This window comes from Triturus cristatus, chromosome 9, assembly GCF_964204655.1.
Source record: "Triturus cristatus chromosome 9, aTriCri1.1, whole genome shotgun sequence".
NCBI classification, from domain to species: domain Eukaryota; kingdom Metazoa; phylum Chordata; class Amphibia; order Caudata; family Salamandridae; genus Triturus; species Triturus cristatus.
In genome coordinates this window covers 1,036,223,781-1,036,237,711 of record NC_140592.1, presented here as the reverse complement: position 1 = coordinate 1,036,237,711, position 13,931 = coordinate 1,036,223,781, and the positions used below count along the sequence as shown (strand labels likewise).

The following is a 13,931-nucleotide window of genomic DNA, read 5'->3' as shown; positions in this document are numbered from 1 at the left end:
AGATATAAAGGAGAAAACATTTGAAAACGATATGTTTTCCTAATGTTTTATAATTCGAGGTAACATGTTTTACAAAGTGCATAACAGTAAACGCTGTCAGTTAATATGACAATGTCTTTCCCAGAGACAACCCCCCCCCCAGTTCTATGTTTCATGTCTAGGTGCTCCTGCCAGGGACGCTTTAATGGGTGACCCATCGGATGCAGGGGAGAAGTCCTAGAGCAAGGAGTACGGGGGCAAACTATAGACATTGAACATTTACATTCAATTTTTTAAAAGGAACCACTATATTTATTAACACTTTGCGGGACAGATGTATAAAGCACCTTTGCAGTTACAAACCCTGCGATTCACAAAATCGTTAAGTGAAGGGAGCTGGTTTGTGATTTCTGCAACATTTTTTGTAAAGCAGCATTAATCCCTTTAATGGACTCAGACTGATCTTGAAAGCAATGTTTTCTGTTTTGGAAGAAATCAAATGTAGGAAGGAGGCCTGCTGTGCCTTGCAGACTTCCATCTCTGCATTGGCAGCCAATCACTGGGGGTCTGGCACACAGGTTGCATCGCAAATCGCATTCCGATTCGCAATGAGCCCATGTGCAAAGTGCACATCCATGGTTTAGGAATGGGAATGCGACATCTGGCCGTAAGGTACATTGAGTGCAAATACCTCCTTCTCTTAGGACGTCTGATTTCGGCACAGAAAGAACTTCACAAGTAGCCGTAACTGTGCAACTCCGCGAAGATGAGGCGAATAATCGTATGCCCGAATTCGAATCCTACACAGTTGTAAACTTAATGAAACCGCAAACTGTTATCATTAAAAGGAAATAAGCATGTGTTGAAAAATCTATGCACTAACGGATATATTTATATTTCCTTTAGGTGCATATAGGCTACCTCCCAAACAAACAAGTCCTTGGTCTCAGCAAGCTTGCCAGGTAAGCATTGCAAGTGAACGTTACACATTGTACATTTGGATTCGTTTGCAAAGTTTCATAATCTTTTGATAGTAACAGCTATAGTACAAACTAAACATTTTTAGGATCGAAAGCAAATCATTTAAGCTATGCAAAAAATATTATTTGCCTATCTGTTTTCATATTATTAAGTCAATATTGGTTTTTGCTCATAAGATATTCATAGTAAGAGTTATAGTGTACGAAGTACTGAATCGGTGTGTACCATAAATACAGACATTTTCTAAATATATTTATTCAAATGTAATCGTCCATGTTCCCCCACGTGTGCTTCAGTGTGACCATTGGGATAGAGACGATAGCTCATTCTTGTGTTTTACTGTTTTGAAAATGGCTGTGTGTTACAGTCTTGTTCCATCTGTGTATTCACTTTGTGCTAGGTCAATCAACCACTCCGGGGTGCGGGGGTTATATTTTTTCATTGGTCGCTCCATCTCAGTGTCAGGGTCTACTGTGAGCCCCCTTCAGGTTTGAGTGTGTCCTTCTAGCTCCATAATTCTGCACCAGACGTCCACAGATAGTTTGGCGTTAGGCCTTGCTCTGCTGTCGCCACCATAATGTTGAGGTCTGTTCCAATTTCAACACAGAAGTATTGATGTCTGCTTCTGTGTCCCTCCCCTGTACAATGTTGCACTCTGTCCCAATTCCCCACCATAGTGCTGTTACCTACTCACATCTCCCAGCATAGTGTTGGGGGCTATTACCATTTCCCACCATAGTGCCGGGGTTTGTTGTAGACCCAGGAGCGTTAGAGCCTTGATCCTTTTCTACATCATGATGTTAGGTTGCCTTCGTCTGCACAGTTTAGAGCTCCAGGGCTTGGTATACCCAATCTCCTACCTTCTTTTCAGTGTAATCTTTCAATCCCCAACCAATCAGGGATTCCCTCCAATCTTAACACGTAAGAGCCAAGTTGTCCCCTTAGCCAGTTCCAGCATATTACTGTGCAGTTTCCCTAATAGGTCAGAGATTTCTGCCCTCCAGCCACTCCCTTGCCAGGGAAAGGCAGTCAGAGAGTCAAGCATACCCAATGCAAGAGTCCAAATTCTGAGTCCCAGTGAATCCTTGCAGTACCAGGATATTCCTCCGTCTCTCACAAAATAGCTGAGACTTTCTGCAGTTTCCCCACGTGCTGCTTTGGTCTCTCCCCAGCATCTTTCACACATTGACATGGTCTTGCCCCAAACCTCAGACTTCCATAGTACCAAGCTGGCTCAACCTAGTGCCAGTGCTTCTCCCAAGCTCTTGGTAATGGTGGCTTGTTTCCTGGACCAAAGTGCATGAAAATGTAAAACTGAATTTGCTCAGTGACTGATATCATTTCCTGCAGAAGCTATGAGCCTCCTGTGGTGCAAACCATGACCATTGACATGCCTCAAGTGCAACACCAATTGGAAGCAATGAAAGATATAGTGATGTCCAGAACAGCTGCACATACATCATCAGAAATCCGAAAGATGAACTGGCTTTAGTAAAGTGCATTAGGGACAGAGTTTGGTAAACATTTGTCGACTACTAAATCTGACTGCAAGAGACAACTTATTTTTATCATCAGAGCACAGGACGTGCTGTAGGATTGTTTTCTTTTTATTACCAAATACCTAACTGCTAATCCGTCCTCCATTAAGAGGGAACTAAAGCAAGCCTCTGACAATGCACCTGTCAATGTATGTCTGTTCTTTTGTGTTTTGAGTTATAAGACCTTCAGAGAGACTTCGGAACTCATGAAGGGTCTTGGGTGAAAACTAATGCGGAAATACGTCACCACGACTAACAGATGCAGTGAGATGTGCTAATTACTGGTCCCCGTATTATCCTTCCATAAAGTATTCACAAGTTACCCTCACGAATAATTATGGCCCACTGTATAACAAGCATTGAAAATGCAATAGGTCTCGCCTTTGATTAAGTTAAAGCCATTTGCTTTGTTAATGGTATTGTATAGCAAAGCAAATGGCTTTAACTTAATGAAAGACAAGACCTATTGCATTTGTAATGCTTGTTAAATTATGTGTTTGAAAATGCCACTTTTAGAAAGTGGGCATGTTTTTTGCTTTGCCATTCTGTGCCTTTGCCTGCCTGTGAAATCAACGTCTGGTTAAGACCCAGGGGCTGTTTTGTGCTTTCACTGTAGACAGTCACACAAAGGGAGTTGAGATGTGTCCTGCATATCCTGATGGCCCATCACCACGCTAATAGGTCTTCCTGGGCTAGAGTGGTGACAGTAGTTGCCACTGACATCAGAATAAGGCTGTGTCTGCCTTTCACAATGCTGTCTCCACCCCCTGTGGCGTGGCTGGACCAGGGAGATCAGAACTGGTTCTATTAAGCAAGAGAGACTTTCTTTGAAACATAAATACTTCAAAGGCTGAAAGTAATATAAGTAGTGGGGCTCTGACCCCAGCACTTTAGAACACTTCTGAACTGAGGACTGCCAAGAAGAAGAGCTGAAGAGCTGTCAGGAGGAGTACTGCCCCTTTGCAGTGTGTTGCTTTGCTGGGTTGGCCTGCAGTTGCTGCTTCTGTCTGTGGGCAGTGAAGGAATTAGACTTTGCTGTTTTAATCATGCTTGCCAAGTTTCTCTAAGGGCTTGTGTGTGCCTACCTCCTGTTGGAAGTCTCAGGGCCATCAAAGACTTTATCTACAGCACTTGGACTCTATTCCTGGGAGTCCTGAACCTTCCAAGTGGTGCCAATCCCAGTTCTGGGCAACTGGGCTGTAACCTCAAGAAAAGATACCCAACACCGTCACCAACACCGCTGCCTGCACCGACGCTGTGGTCACCGCTTGCTGGTGCTCCGAAACCAGTGGTAGATTGCAGGGGGGTCACCCCGTGTGAAAATACCAACATCTTCTCTATGTGTCAACAAAGTGACAGTCCTGCGGCATGGCTGGGCACAGGGACTAGAGCTTAACAAATGCTTTCTCTACTTTTTCAACAGTAACATTAAGTAATAAGACAACTGCGATACATGCTATAAAATCAGTTCAAAATCCACTGTCTGTTCTTTTCGCTCCTAACTAGAAGACCACAATCCGAACTATGACGACTGTTTTGTAGAAAACGGTATTTTCACTTTTTTCAAAAGTTTATTTTAGAAACGACCTGTTCAAAGTCTAATCTTTCTCGTAGCTCGGGAATAATATACCATTTTTAATGCAGCCCTTAGTGTCGAGCCATTTTCTGAGCGCTCCCTGTTTTGGGAGATAAAGGACGCAAATCATGGAGCGGGAACCCCAAGGTTCAATGAGGGAAGGGGGTACTGGAGGGATTGGCTGGCACCTGAAGATGGGGATACCTGGACACACAGATCAATTGCTACAATCGCCGAGGACCAGAAACGAGGGTGCAGAGTTTAAACATGGCATCTATATTCCAGGCCATAACATAAGTGCCAACTGGCCCCATTCCAGGAGGGTCACCCTTTACCCAGTCCAGACTTTTAAGCCTGCAGCACGTTGTATTTTGAGACTCGTAAGTGTGTTTCCACCTGTATAAGTATGAGCCCAGGTTAACCATGTGTTAACTATTACATTTTGTTTGCACTGGTTTGAGAACTGTAGAAACTGCGCATTGAGAACTAAGCAAACCGTCTTCTGTGAGCCTACATTACCACCAAAAAAGATTAGCGGAAGATTTACGAATGGACTTTCTAAAAAAATTAAAAAGGGAGTTTTTTCAGGGAGTGTTTTTGGACACAAAACCTGTTTTGTCTGGATTTCCTCACAACTCCTATGGTCTCAGATGGTGTCAGAAATGGCCAGGGACCTGTTCACCGCTGTGAAACTGTTTGCCATGCTATGTCAACAGTTACTGGAGGCCTGTGGTACACAGCCACATATGCATAGAAGTGCAAACGTGTACACGCACGCGCAGAAATCCACAAGCACGCACGCGCGTGCACACACGTATAAATGCGTGTGCGCACCCTACTGTGCATGAAGCAAACAAGAGCGAAAACTGACGGTAATTAGTCGCTTTGATGTTTGAAGCGACAGGCTCCCAACGGCACCTGTCTGTTCAAGGAGAGCGAAGGTATTCGCTGTAACTAATCACTTTTATTAAGAAAGTCTGGCGACTGGGGAGTGAGTGGCAGGGCTGCTTGTGGTCAGAGGGGAGCCTTGTTCCTGCGAGCTGTGCACGTGCACATCGCCTGTCCAGGCGCGCACATGTCCTGTCCCCCTTCGGCCAAGAAACCGACAACAATAGATCTCGCCAAGGCAAGCAGCGCGCATGCGCTGCATCGCTAGGCGAGGCCTAAAAATGATATGTCACCTCCACTGGACTTATTATTTGCTGACTTGGAGACCTGGTCTGTTCTTTATTTGTATTCGTAGTATTATTAGTCTAAAACTGAACATAATGTCTTGGCTGCTAAATGTACTTCAAGATCTGCCAATTAGAATCCCAACTAACACTATCGCTCATATTCAAAATAGGATTAAGACCTTAATTTGGACCGCATCCCTCTAGATTTAAAAAGAAAATCCTGCTGATATTTCCAATTGGAGACTGGCCTGGGATTTGCAGATATTGCAGGATTGTTGATTACTTTAGAACTGTCCGTGACCTTTGATTGTTGACTGGATGGCAGGGACAAGCTCTGGCTACAAGTAGACAAGGATGTTATGTCCAACAATTTCTATCTTTGAGTCGATGCACACTTTGCAAAACAAGAGATAATCTCTGTTTGGTTCACAATTTCTAAAATTTACTATTTCATGTGAAACTTTACAATCTTCCACAATTTATATTGTTCGGTTTTTCGATCTGTTTATAAAATAAACTCCTTCCCCCTATTTTGTATTAATCCCCTCTTGAGGCGAAAATACATTTCATATTGTTATTGCCTATAGAAATTAAATGAAAATTGTGTATCTGAGTAAATCATATAGCATTCCACACGCACATGATAATTAGGCTATTACACTTGGTTTTCTGAGTACTAAAACTTATATCATTCTGCTGTCAATAGTTCAATTCATCACGGTTTTGCAAACTTATATATCTATACTGGGAACTATCCATTTACTGGACCTAAGTTGTTGGTGATCTTTTCAACATTTTTAACATATGCAGCTTATTTCACAACAATGATGCCTGCAGGTATCTCCTCTCTCATTTTGTGCACTCAACACTATTTCTGGACACTACAAGACTTTTCTTGCAGCATGTGGGGTCTGTATCACAAATCTGCATAATTTATTGTTGCATTCGCACATAGATCCATACTGAAGTAAACAAAAAGGCAATCTGTGGGATGCTTGAATTAATTTCAGCCTCTCTATCTCAGTCCATCATTTTCTTGTACACAATGCCACCTTAAAATAGACCCAGCAATATATAAATCAGCCTAGATCATGCTCCAATTGGAACAGTCCAGTCTGAATTAGCAAGCCAGGTCATCCCAGAACCGGAACACAAGCCCCCCCAAGACTGGTTTCGCGCTAGATGGGGCTCTTCAGTCTCTGCTGCAGCTTTGTTTCAAAGGTAGAGTGAGCATGGAACCCATATCTGGCCCTACTAGGGGCATTAAGGGTGTCACACTGAAGTAGACAAAAAGTGATGAATGGGATGGTTGAATGAATCCCAGCCACTGGTAATTACTCATGGCTGCATCCAGTCCATCTTTATTTGCCCACAATGCCACCTCAGAATAGTCATACATGCCAACTTTTTAAAACTGAAACGAATGTGATTTTGAAAACAAATCGAAGGAATTTACTGTCTCCATTGTCTTACATTTAATGAAGAACATGTTAGGTGTGAGCTAAAATCAAGCCCTTTTGGGACTCAAAAAAGTAATGAGTCCTCCACCTTAATCGTGTTTTTTGCCATGTATGGATTAGACGTGCCATATGGAAATAAACCGTCATCCTGCTCCATTAGGAATAGTACAGTCCGAACTGCCAAGTAAGGTTCACTCTGAGCTGGACCACAAGCAACCCTAGACCAGCTTCACCCTACTTGGGGCTCTTCAGTTGGGTGCAGCTTGGTTCTAGTGGCAAAGTGAGCACAGGGCCCATGTCTGGGCTTACCCATTGCAATTATAGGTCTGTGGCAGGGAATGTTAATACTTAATTTTTCTTTCATTTATCCTGTGCCCTACCCACCCTAGTGTCTTTGTAGCAGTAAGCACCTCGCTCCAGCATTCTGTTCATGGTTATGGGGTACATATCTATGAGCACCACACTCTAGCTCATGATCCGTTGGTTCACAATTGCGCCTCAGTTTTCATTGGGCATGCTATAACTTCCAGTTGAGTGGGAAAGTAACGTTATCGCTTAGTTTATGAGTATTTTAGTTCATCTCTGCTCAAAATAAAAATAGTTTTATTGCATACTCTGCAAAAAATCCCCTTATTTCAGATTCTTACTCTGTCTTTTAAAATCCTGCAGTTTTGGGTATTCCTTTGGATTTCATTTCCATTTATGTGAGGTTAAAAGTTGAAAGTCCAAACCTTATTTTATGAGGACTATAGTCTCATCTTTGATGTGGGTTTTAATGAGTAGAGGATTTCTGTGAAGTATCCCTTCAAAGTCTTAGTTGTAGAGTCTTTTGGGATAGTGATATTTCAAAAGTATTTAAAAGTTTGCAAGTATTTAGTATGTCATGGAAGTGGAGGCTGGAATGACAGCAGACTGGTCTTGTTGGAAAGTGGTAGGGAGGGTAGATGTTAATGTAGCATATGGTCATGAAGACACCTAGGTCATGGTAAGAACTCCATCTGTTTTATGAGGGCAGTGTAAGTGAAATAATACAAAGAGACACACAGAACCAATCCAAACTGTAAAACATGATAACTCCATGAGCTGAAGTTACATTTGTTAACAGCAAGTTTAAATAAAGAAAACTAAAAGCACACAACATAAATATATTAATGAAATATATAAAACGAATACGTTCTTGTATCTGCCTAAGAAAGCTAAAAGCACACAGAAGAAAGATATTAATGATATATTAAAAACTTAAAAGATCTTGTATCTGTCTAAGGGGGCACTGAGAAATGGGAAAATGTGGAATGCTGGAAAGGCTGTGTTTTCTTACATTCGCTGTTTCTGTGTCTGATTTATCTTTGTGGTGCCTTCATGAGTTGCTACTGATGTGTGGCATTAAAAGGACATTAAAAGACAAAACTCATGCCTCTTTTAAATGAAATTGTGCACACAGGATGTTTTTAAATTTAGCGAGATAGATCGGTGGGCTATAAAAGTGATGTTTTCAGATCCCTATTTAACAATGCCCATCTCCAGCATAAACTGTGCATTACTGCCCTGAGCTGAGGGTGTTGATGACTTTTCGATCCCTTCCATGCATTAATGGACTTCAGCAGGAAGAGGGAGCATATGATGAGGGGTAATAGAAGACACACTATTGCCTCTTTCCAGTGCAGCTCCCGTATCTGCAAAGCAGTCTGTTTCCTTTTCAATTATTTACCCAAGAGTCTTATGCAAGCTCGACCTATGAATGAAGTCCAAGCTGATAATGGATGGGTCATTGTGCTAAAGGCTATTCTCCACCTCTGTGCAGGAGAGTGCATTAAGCACAGCCTGTTTGGTTTATTTGTTAAACATTCATAAATCAGAGTTTCTGGAGTTCACATCCGTGGTACAAACAGAAGAACCTCCCACTGCTTTGGCTGAAGCGAGAACCCTAAAGGTCTGGTTATGTTCAGACCTCATGTGAGTAGATGCAAACCTGTGGAAACTCTGGGTGGGGCAGTACGGTAATGATCTTTTTGGCAACTCAGGATGGTCCTGATGGCAAAGTACTTGTTTCTCTTGGACTTTGCGACTTTGGAAGTGGGTGGGATTTCTGACGTTGGCATGACCATGAGGTTGCGGTGATGACAGCTTTTATTGCACATTGTGGGCAGTGCTTGGTGACAAGCAAAGTAAGCAAAGGGGAAATCAACTGAAGGCTAACTCTGGAGATGAAGTGACTGCTCAGGCGGTCCAGACCTGGCAGTCTCTGAAACTATTCTGGCTTCTCAATGAGAACAAGAAGGGTATCTGAAGGCCGTGTTGAAGATGGGGAGACCTCAAGCACGTCCAGTTGCCAAAGCAACCGACATCGAAAGCTTCTTTGCAAAGGTTGTTGTCAAAAAGAAGCCTCTCAACACAGCAGGCAGAGCAGGTGCATGAAATAATCACAATTTCTTTTGTGATTTTCTTGGTTGGGAAGCAGTTGAAATAGTGATCTCTCTCCAAATAGCATTTTGCGCGAATGCAACATTGATGGGCCAGAGGCGACTCATAGCCACTGAAATGTCGGGAGAGCAGTTCGGCAAGTTGAAACTGCAAAACTGATGTAAGCAAACGCAGAAACCTCCTCAAACATTTGTGAAGGCCTTTGAAACCTGCTCACAGTGCCAGTAGACAGAATTAATGGTGCAAATATTTATCAATGCAGCTGGCATGCACACTCTGTCCATTATTTTCAAAGAATATAATGGGCCGCTCGGTGGTTTGAGCAGGAAAGAAGGTGAAACTTTATTTATGTAGGTCAAACGATGCAACCGGTGTTTCACACCACTGTTGGTTCCTTCACACTTTCGCTATAAATGCCAAAAAGGAACTCAAGCATTTGGAAGACTTCAATGTGATTGATACGATCAAAGGCCACTTTTGATGGGTACTGCCGGCTGGGGTCACAAAGGGAAAGATGTATCATCATTGTATTTTGCGAGACCTTAATAGCGAATTTTAGCGATTCGCTATTAAGGACTTGCAAAATGCAATGTATGTAGGTTTCGCAATAATAATTGCGATTCCTACACATTCCTTAATTGCGAATCGCAAATTGCGATTCGCAATTAAGGAATACTTTCCCATTCATTCCTATGGGCCTAGAGGACCATAGAAATGAATGGGAAGACATTCGCAATTTGCGAGTACCCAATAGGTACTCGCAAATTGCGAATTAAATTTCAAGGATGCAAGTTTGCCAAAAGGACACCCGGTTGCACCCCTGAAATATGCATGTGTGCACATGTGGCGCACATACATGCCTTAAGGGCACGTATGTGCGCCACATGGCACTTTGAAAAATGCTAAAAAGTACATTTTTCAAGGAAATCGCAAATTACCACCAATTTGAAGTTGGTGGTAATTTGCGATTTCTTAAGGCAAAATCGCACAATTTGGGTGCTTCCAGAATTGCATTTAAGGAATCTCAATTTGCGATTCCTTAAATGCATTCGCAAAATAGGGAATCACAAATTCCCTATTTTGCGAGGGCCTTTTGGGATGATACATGCCAAAAGGCTTTTTTCCGTTCGCAAACGGACCGATTCTGAGAATCGGCCCGTTTGCGAACGGGAAAAAGGCTTCATACATCTGGCCCCAAGAAACCAAAACAGCCAGGGTGATCAAGAAATGGGTGAATAGGCCACTTTGCAGTAAACCCATCAAGGGGGCAGCCAGTAGTTAAAACATTTGTTCCTTAAGAGTTACTTATTACATTTTAGGTGATGTGTAATGGGATCAGTCAATGTATTCCCAAACAATATGTATGGTTGAAAGTCTCATTGTTCCATAGAGTACTCCATCAGTAATCAAGTTGTATGACAATATTTTATGATAAATCAATATCCAAACAAAACCACATGCTCAAACGGAAAAAGTGAAATGGGAAACTGTACATGAGTTGTAGGGTAGTGACTGGTCACGACAGAAGAACAACTCAAAATGAATAACAAATTGGCTGCAGAAATAGTGAATGGTCTAAGATGACTTAATAAAAGTCTTGAACTTGTTCCATGACATAATTGATTTGGAAGAAATCCAGTTTGGGGATGCCGGAAACTCCACAGGAGACGCCAGCAGCACACGCCAAAGAGCAGGCAACTCATTTAGATGTCAACGTCATAGACCTTGTCGCTGTTGCCAGAAGTTCTGATATTAAAATATCTGCTACTCTCCTGGGCACGATTCACATTAGGGTTGACGTTTTGATTGAAGACTTGTTTGACTTCAAGCATATCCTACTGGCTAGACACACCATGATACTTGTAAGCATATGAATACCTGATACCTTGAAAATACTCCAGGTTTTATTCCCCTGACTGTCTGTTGACTGCCAATTCCAACATCATTGTGTCCCCTATAAACAAATAGGAGCTGCTGCCACTACTATTGTCTGTATAACTCTTTGCCGAAGGACTGGTATGGTTATTGTTTATTTTTTCTTCCAATTGATCACTGTCCTTATTTTGCAGGATTGTGGAAATATACAGCAGAAGACTACAAGGTAAACAATATATGTGAGCTTCCTTAAAGCCTGTCGATGCTAATATAAAAGACTATCGGCCAATATTTAAATCCTGTCCATATCATGCAACAGTTTCTCACATTATCAGTTGAACCCAATTTTATAAGAATGTTGCAGTATGAGCATTAGGCCCGCTGCTGTTCTCTCTTTCTTCTGCAAAAAAGTTTTCCTACTCTTTTGACTTTTTATTTAATGTATGTAGCACCATTTTTCACATATCTTTTACTACTCATTGTCAAAATGGAGCAAGAACAAAGATAAAATGAATCACTCTTTCAAATGTATTTGCAGAGGCCATATGGGTATGGTCGAAGATACCTATAGTCACTGTTTCTACATCTATGGTGCTCACTATGAGTCAGGCGCAGAGGTCTCCCCAGGGCCGTAGCGGGCACCGGGCAATTCCCCGGTGGGCCGCCAGGGTGGGGGCCGATTTGGGCCCATGGGGGGCATTTTTTGTTACAGAGACGCTTTTGCAGCACAGCAGCAAAATCGACCCCTGTAACAAAATTGGCCAAAACCGGCCCTGGCAAACAGCTCGGCCGCACCCCCAACCCCCCGGGGGGGCTGGCCGAGCACTTTGCCAGGGTCCGTTTTGGTTCCCAGTCCGGCCCTGGGTCTCCCCTTGTGGCATACGAAGTCTCCTCATCATAATGATTCTGGCTGGTAAAAACACGTGAGGGCCCGATTCACAAAGGGAAAATGAGACGAAAGTCTAACTTTACAATGTTCGATATTTACAAAGGGAATTTACTACTCATAAATGCCCTTTGTCAGCCCCAAAAGTCATAAAGTTGAACTGTTGGTATTCACATAGGGCATTTACAAGTAGTAAATGCCCTTTGTGAATACCAAAAGGCGTAAAGTTAGACTTTCGTCTAAGTTCACCTATGTGAATCGGGCCCATGAGACTTTGGCTATCAGAACAGCTCAAGCCTCTATTCCCGTTCCTGCCCAAGCATCTTTTTTCAGCAAGGGAGGGGGGCCACTACAAGGGCACCTTGTTTGGCTTCCTTCCCCTTCTTTTTGTTGAAAAAAAACACTTGTCCCAGTTTACATAGCAGTAGGTAAATGTGAGTGTTAATCCCTCAGAATAGGGAAAACTATGCGGAAATCCAGCTCGTAGAACCGAGTCAACAAAGTTATTTCCCATTCCGTAGGGGGTTCATTTATAGTTGTTAAGCACTAGCAGGGGGTTACAGTGTGGTAATATTGGTTATATTAACATCATGTGCAGAGTTGGCACTCCACCAGTATCATGCAACTCATAATGAGGGCCCAAGTGGCTAGTTCACCTTGCATTATGCTCTCAAAGCAGCCAGAATGTTTTTTAGCTGCCCGGTAGCCCAACTAATTCTAGGGCTGTGGAGGGGCTGAGCCCAAACTTGCCTCTTTTAGTTGTCTCTTGATTACGAAGCTTTCAAACTCAGGACTCATGCACAGTACATGTGAGGCTATAACAAAAGGTTTGTAAGGAACCAAGGACTTCATTTATGGGGGATTGGCGTAGGGCAGTGCACATGGAAAGAGGAGAAAATGAGGAGAAATAAAAATATTTCTCCTCGTTACTCCTGCTCTGTGGAGGCTTAAGGTTTTGGCGCTGCCCCAGGTTTATGTAATTAAGTAAATCTGGGGCAGTGTCAAAATCCATGGGCGTTGAGTGCGAAAATCCCATGGAACGCCTCAATGGCACTGAGTAAGGCAGTGCAGCTACTTTGTCGTACTTCATATGTATGAGGCAATGCAAAGCCACGCAAAGTGGTTTTGCGTGGTCTCATAGATACGGTTGAGAGATTTGCACCGCAGGAGCGTTAGAAAAAGTGATGCTTTGGTGGCGCAGGCCTCTCAAAAATAAGACCCCAAATTCCTTTTTTATATTTGTATTTTTTTATCTCTTTATTAACCATGCTCATGAGACCATACACCACAAAGTAGTTCCAAAAGTCCATACTTGCAGATAGCACAAAAACCAGCAGTAACACAATCATGAGGGAGCAACCAAAACAATAAATAATCCCCATCCACCCAACCACTGCGTGGCCCCTCCAAACCCTCTGTAGTTCTGCCATAACGCCCAAACTTTTTTCCATTTTAAGACCCCAAATTTCAAAGTTTTAAAAAAGAAATAGCATTCATGTCTGTTGGAAATTACTTTCTTTTGAGTGGTATTCCCCAAGATCTTTGGCTGAACCCGTTTATGGATAGATTCTACACACTCTACTCCCACTAACCAGTGGTAAAAAGCTTGTGCTCTCCCTTGTAAATGGTCAAATTGGCATACACCTCATTACCATATTACATTTACTTCTTATTCCCTAGTATATGATAATATATCTGCTTAGAGAATGTAAGTTAAATGCTGCAGGTGGGCTGCAGCACTAGTTGTGACACCCAATAAACTAGCACTGTGAAATGTATCCCCAGGTCTGCCATTGCTGCCTGTGTTTGCAGTTATTAAAATGTCATTTCGATCTCGCAAAATAAACCTTTGTCAGGCCTAAACCTTTCTTTTTAATATTTATATGTTACCCCTAAGGTGTGCCCTAAATACCAACGGGACAGGTTTCGTGGTATTTAAAATGTAGGACATGTGTACTTATGTTTTACATGTCCTGGCAGTGAAAAACCTCCACAATTTTTTTAATGCTGCAAGGCTAGCTCTCCCATAGAAAAGCTCTG

The 13,931-nt window shown here is 42.5% G+C and overlaps 1 protein-coding gene across 1 annotated transcript in view; it reads left to right on the top strand.

The window, feature by feature from the left end:
- GCH1 (GTP cyclohydrolase 1) overlaps window positions 1–13,931 on the top strand; it is a 208,800-nt gene that overhangs the window by 150,040 nt on the left and 44,829 nt on the right. Inside the window, exons 3-4 of the mRNA XM_085626829.1 lie at window positions 886–941; window positions 11,200–11,231. Coding sequence (XP_085482955.1) covers window positions 886–941; window positions 11,200–11,231 — 88 coding nt within the window. The remainder of the gene's footprint in view (window positions 1–885; window positions 942–11,199; window positions 11,232–13,931) is intronic.